At 33.3% G+C, this 6084-nt stretch overlaps 1 protein-coding gene across 9 annotated transcripts; it reads right to left on the bottom strand.

Annotated features, from left to right (window-relative positions):
* On the bottom strand, window positions 670–5791 carry LOC107613602 (protein SHOOT GRAVITROPISM 6-like). 9 transcript variants are annotated; one of them, XM_016315680.2, is made up of 12 exons: window positions 5380–5791; window positions 5042–5103; window positions 4817–4940; window positions 4582–4699; window positions 4303–4454; window positions 3669–3758; window positions 3481–3558; window positions 3053–3120; window positions 2573–2672; window positions 2334–2468; window positions 1173–1255; window positions 670–995 (listed from the first exon to the last, which is right to left on the bottom strand). In XM_016315680.2, exons 5-11 carry the CDS (start codon window positions 4312–4314, stop codon window positions 1181–1183), a joined length of 558 nt encoding a protein of 185 aa, XP_016171166.1. In that variant the 5' UTR covers window positions 4315–4454; window positions 4582–4699; window positions 4817–4940; window positions 5042–5103; window positions 5380–5791; the 3' UTR covers window positions 670–995; window positions 1173–1180. The 9 variants fall into 9 exon arrangements, 7 of the variants coding, with proteins under 7 accessions (XP_016171166.1, XP_020964655.1, XP_016171165.1 ...); XM_021108996.1 differs by having other exon boundaries at window positions 4303–4699; window positions 5380–5525; window positions 5607–5791; XR_002352061.1 differs by adding an exon at window positions 1598–1639 and having other exon boundaries at window positions 965–995; window positions 4303–4699.

Below are 6084 nucleotides of genomic sequence, written 5' to 3'. Positions count from 1 at the left end.
ATAAATTATTAAGAATTAATAAAAAATTGTTAAACAATATTCTTTATTTTAATTTATTATTACACAGATCACATAATACAACTAGAAAATTGATTAATACAGACAGATTTATAGACAGATTTAGTCTTTATTACAGATGGATTTTTGGTTACCGACAAAATTACCGACGGATTTTGTCCCTCTGTAAAAGCTCCGTCGAAAATTATTTACCGACGGATTTTTTTTCGTCGGAAAATTACAGACGGATTTTTACAAGTTACCGACAGATTTTTCCTCTGTAAATTTTCTATCCATTTCCCAAAGGCGACAAATTTTCTGACGGATTTTTCGTCTGTAATTACAGACGGATTTTTCGACGGATTTTCCGTCTGTAATTACAGACAAATTTTCCGACGAATTTTTCGTCTGTAATTACAGACGGATTTTCCGTCTGTAATTTGAATTTTGGAAAATCATCTTACACTCTAATTACAGACAGAAAATCCGTCTGTAAATCCGTCAGTAAGGTAAAATATAATTTTTTTTATTTTTCTAATTACAAAATAAACTTATTTTCATACAAAATAAATATAAATTTAATACAAATTTTTATCTAATTTGTATTCGAATATTTATAATATTTCAAAAAATAAACAAATTCTTCGTATTATCAAACTAAAAGAAAAGTACTATAATAAACAAACAAGTCAATATAATTCAAAATATAAACAAAATGTATTGATACATCAACTATAATCCTCAATGTATTATTCAACTATACTAGAACTATCAACCATACTAAAAGCTGTTATTTTCCATACTAAAACAGAAATTGAAAAACTCCAAAATCTCCAGATCAATTTAGACCTCAGATACAACAATCTCTCAAGTGAAATCCCAGCTTTTCTTGGGAATCTGTTGAAATTAGAAGCACTTGATCTTTCCCACAATCAACTCACTGGAGAAGTCCCTCCACAAGTTGGTGACATGAGCAGCTTGAGAGTGCTTGATCTCTCCTACAATAGAAAGTGCAGCAAGCCAAATGTTCCACTTAGTTGACCAATAAAAAGTCTTTTTTCTTTAATATTTTCTTTAATAACTTAATTACAAGAATAATAAAATTTGTTAGCTATTCCATTCTACCGTATACACTTGACACAAGCAATAAAAAAGGATACACATGAGAGACTAACCATTCATGCTACCTACTGCCATATGTCCTAGACATGTTACCACACACATGAAAACACCAGTACAAATTAAAGTATAAGCAAACCTGCAACAAAAAGTGAAAGCATAGGAGCATAAACCACTACTTCAAATCAAAAGCTCTAATATTAGTTAGTATATAACATGGTTCTAATCATTAGTACTAATTTAAACAAAATATATTTAGAATTCAAAGCCTTCTTCAGGTAATAACTGTATACAAAGCTCGAGATGTGGCTTTTATTTTAATTATTTTAATTTCAACCTTGGGCTTCTATTTTGAAGAAGCTTTCGTTCATGGACCCCCTCCTATGGCGGCCACCAACACTTGTGTACAAAAACAAAAAAAATGCCAAATTTTCTTTTTCAAAAGATTAAGAAAAGTGTGGCCAAATCAATTCTGAATCACCTAACTCAAGTTGTTTAGTTGGACTTGTTCTTTCTCCTTCACCTGCCAATATATATATATATATAAAATATAATTTGTTATTGTCACTAAATAAAATAAATTATAAATTAATATACCTTATTTTCAATCTATTAAGACTTTCAAGTCTCCATACTTGAATTCTTTAATACCTTCTGTTATGCTCTCTCTATGTCATATACCTTTCAATCATTTTCATGTAATTATGGGCTTTTTTATTTAAATAGAGTAAGATATAGTGCATGAGCAATTTTATTTAAATCACAATATACAATTTCTTCTTTATTACCAAATTAAATACCGACCAACAAAAAGGTAAAGACTAAAGAACTAATAAAGATGCATGGGAAGTACACCCCTTTTTTATGTTTCTGGTACGTTATCCATGTGAAGTTGGTAAAGAGAAGCTAAGTGTAATTTAGGTTTCTTTATTTTGTCTTCAGAATGATTAACATATCTGAAAAAGGTTGGGTGTTATGTAATTTATGTGGGTCCTATATATATATTGAGCCTTGCTCATCACCCTTTCTAATTATATGTTTGTGGCATAGTTCCTTTTATAAATTGAATCATGGCACAACAATATAAGTTTCTGGCATGATCATCACCAAGCTAAGATGGCATTTAAGAAAGTAAATTTTGGTTTCAATCATGGTCTTATCATTGTACACAAGTGGCACTTGTTTATTGAGAAGCAAGGATTGGGGAGAAATTTTACCTCCACTCTCTTATTCAGGATGTCAAGATCACCGTGATTATTGTCAGTTAAAGCACAGTGCTGCACAAGATACTCAATGAACAACTCTCCAGATGAACCAACCAAGTAACAATGTGAAGCCATAACCACAATTAACTACAAGAAAAGAAGGAAGGCAGGAAAAACCAAAAGAAAGTGAAGGGTAAGAAACTGTGTTAGTTCAGAAGTAAATTACATGAACATGGTTCATAATGGATTACCTCAGAAAGTGCTTTCCGAACACCTAAACTCGGCTCCTCTAGCAAGGACTTTACAGCTTCAACAAGTAGAGGTATTTTACTATGCCAAGCTTCAAATAACCTTCAGATAAGAATTGTAGGTCAGTTTACACAAGATAATAACACACAGTAACTGTTAAGGTACCAAATTAGTCATATCCCTCAACCCAAATATAGTCTAAGCTTTTTGGTAAGGTAGTTCATGGCCTGGTGGTATTAGAGCTCCTATAACCAAATGCAGCCAAGAGTTCAATCCTTGTTTACGACTCAATCTTCCAAATAAAAGCTGAATTTCAGTAGAAGATACAGTGGACCCAAGCATTATCAGGGCTGCAGCCCCAAAAAATGTTATTGCCTGATGCGATTTGAAGGTATAAAGCTATTCATGTATCTACCGAACAAATTAAGCTTTCTGAAAATATGATTCATGACAATTATCACCAGCAACAGAAAAGCAAGAACCTTGGTAAAAGATACTTCAAAACACAAAGTCCACCAAAGGTCAATGTTTCTTCCTTCACCCTGCATTTCTGAAAGAAAAAGAAAAGTAGCCAAAAAGGCAACACTTTTATATCATATTAGGAGAAACAAAATAATTTTCTCCTTGGAAAAGGAAGAAACATCAGTGCAAATAAGGCACCTTCCTCAACATAACACACAGGCTAACAAAAATACATAAAAGAAATAGGACATGATTCAACTTTAAATCAAACCAGAAACTAGTTCAACTGATTGCCTTCCTTCATCTAATATTTAGTCTGGGTCTAATTTCTTCTAGCAAGTTATTTAGCTTTACATGGTATAACTTAATCTCCCTTCAGCTTACTATTCTTTTCCTTTTTTATCAACAGAATAGAAAATTCACTTCAACTAGATTTTCAACAACTTACATTTACAAGAAACAGAAACAAATCATCTGGATACACCAAGCCAACTGTGAGAAAGCAACGTTGTACCTCATTATACATCTGCCAAAAATTATTGAATTAAAAAAGAACATTTAACCTTTTTCATCAACAATCAGTGTCATAAATATTCAATAAGGTTGGAATCTTACAGTAAGAACAGATAGTATTACCTTAAGTCCAATTGAGAAATCTGATTGATCTTTGCTGTCATTATTTATAGAAACTACAGGTAGAAATGTTGACAGAGTAAGCATCAAATCCTGCAAATAACGAGTGTTTATTTTTAAATTTATTTATGAAAAAGGTGTTTTGTTTTAAATCTCTGAAGTAATTAGAAACAATAAAATACAGATAACAAGCCCACTAACAGAAAGAAAAGCATACAATTTAAATTAGAAACATTTACAAATGCCAAAACCCTGTAATTGGATGCCTGACAAAGCAATTCATATCACCATTAAATTATAAAAATTAATTAAAATATGAAAACAGATTTGGATAAATAGATTTTAAAGCTAACGGGATTAGTTAAAAGGCTATGAATAGCATTTTTTTCCATTTCTATAAAGATAAATTTTGCTGTCAAAATTATTGCCACTGCCACTAAATGCAGGCTCCAGTTTGACACCAACTTGAAATATTATTTTTAAGTTGCTGAAATAGCTAATTGCATTTCATAATAAATTGGAACAGCATTTTTATCCCCAGTAACTCCTGCAACCGTGTTTCCTTCTAGCAGTTTTCCATTTAAGTGTTCTGCTTAGAGAAACTATCATGCTGAATGTGGAAGCTATTACTCTGTACCTTCATAGCCATCTTTGTTTTCTGGTCCAACTAAGGAGAAACCATTGATGGCATAAGCACCATAGAGAAGACACTATGTGCTTCAATTTGTGTTTCATGTCCGGATGAGCCATGGCCACAAGCAATTGATGGAACAAGGCATCAGGGAAAGCCTGGAATAAGTCCAGAAAACACCCTATGTCTTTAGATAAACGAATAAAGCTGAATAGGTAGAAATGTTATTTCCAGTCTATGTAGGAATGCTTGTCTTCTTCTGATATGACACATTAGGGACATAACTGATTAATTTTGCGGTTTGATAGACAGCAGAAATTGTTGTTCTGGCTAGGAGGGTAGAAGTAGAAATATTCTCTAAAACCACAGCCATCAAATCAAGAATGGGTCCTACATCGCCAACCTGTTCTACAAAGCACACTACTTCAGGAATTACATTAAATCAAACTATTGGCAGTTCAGTATTTTAACAATCAGGTTCTAAGCATGAGATCTGAAAAGGAAATAGAGTCACTATCACCTTCACAGTTTGAAGAAAGTCACTAAGGAATAATTCCTGTGTTTCCTTGGACTGGTGACTGCAGGCCAAGATTTCCATCATATGCTTGACAGCCACATCATATATCCCAAGTTAAGCATACCACCTATAACAATGAAAAGTAAGAAAGTTTAAAGAATCTAGATGCATATGTTCTACATTATTAAACAACCAGAATATTCTATTACTGAAGCAAGTCAAACTTACTGTCCTATATGAAAATGAACATGATCATTGATGTAGCTCCAAGTAGAAGGATCACTATCACACTGCAGCAAGAAGCAGCAGCAAAAGAAAAAAGATAATGCAGTGAAAGGAAACACCAAAAATTGAAAAACCATGAGGAAAAAAGCTTCAACAACAAATTTTAAATCAAACTTATTACTAAAATCAGAAAAAAACAAATCTAACTAAACCTAATCTAATCAAAACCTAAAAATCCACTAATCAGAAAACAAATCTAACTAAACTAATTACTAAAATCAAACTAACTAAACAAAATTAATTGAACTTAACAGAAATTAAAAGAATTTTGAAACTAAAACCTGGAAGCATTGACTGGAGGAGATGATGGCTATGGCGCTGAGAAGATATGCGAGCCAGAACTGAGTGGGGATAAAAGGAGAGGGAGAGGCGCGGCGGTGGTGGGGACAGACGCTGCTACAGGTGGCGCCAGCGTGCTGGAGCTCACCTGAGACGAAGAGAACAGGAACTTGAGCTTGATTTGTTCTACGAACGAGAAAAAACGAGAGAGATAGGGGCTGTGTTCTACTGGTTCAGTGTTTAAAAGAGAGGAGAAGAAGGAGAAGGTAGCTGCGGTGGTTAGGGTGGCGGCGGTGGCGCTGTGAGTGAGGAAAGGAGAAGAAGAAGCTCGTGCGAGGAGAAACTCGTTGAAGGAGAGAGGAGCAACTCGTTTGTTATGTGATTTTGTGTGTGTGAAAGGGGTTCGATAGGGTGGGGAGAAGTTAGGTTTAAATTAAAATTTTTCGACGGAAAATTTTAAATTACAGACGAATTTTTCCGTCTGTAATAATTTAATAAAAATAGCATTTTTACCTATTTAATTTTCCGTCTGTAATCATTTCTCACGAAAAAAAATAATTTTACCGACAGAGTTATCGACGGATTCTGTTTTCCGTCTGTAATTTATGCTAATTCATTTTTTTGTTTTCCGACAAAAAAATCCCTCTAAAATTCTGTCTGTATTTCCGAGGGATAAAATCCGTCGAAAATATCCGTCTGTAATAACT

The sequence above is a fragment of the Arachis ipaensis genome, chromosome B08 (genome assembly GCF_000816755.2).
Source record: "Arachis ipaensis cultivar K30076 chromosome B08, Araip1.1, whole genome shotgun sequence".
Taxonomy (NCBI): Eukaryota; Viridiplantae; Streptophyta; class Magnoliopsida; order Fabales; family Fabaceae; genus Arachis; species Arachis ipaensis.
This window is presented reverse-complemented; position numbering and strand designations above follow the sequence as displayed.

What these genes read in the sequence shown, in the direction of transcription:
- LOC107613602 (XM_016315679.2), bottom strand. An exon ending in ATTTCTCAATTGGACTTAAG is followed by an intron (nt 3,559 to 3,668) that starts GTAATACTATCT and finishes AATTTTTGGCAG; the next exon opens with ATGTATAATGAGGTACAACG. An exon ending in TGTTTCTGTTTCTTGTAAAT is followed by an intron (nt 3,121 to 3,480) that starts GTAAGTTGTTGA and finishes TTTTTCTTTCAG; the next exon opens with AAATGCAGGGTGAAGGAAGA.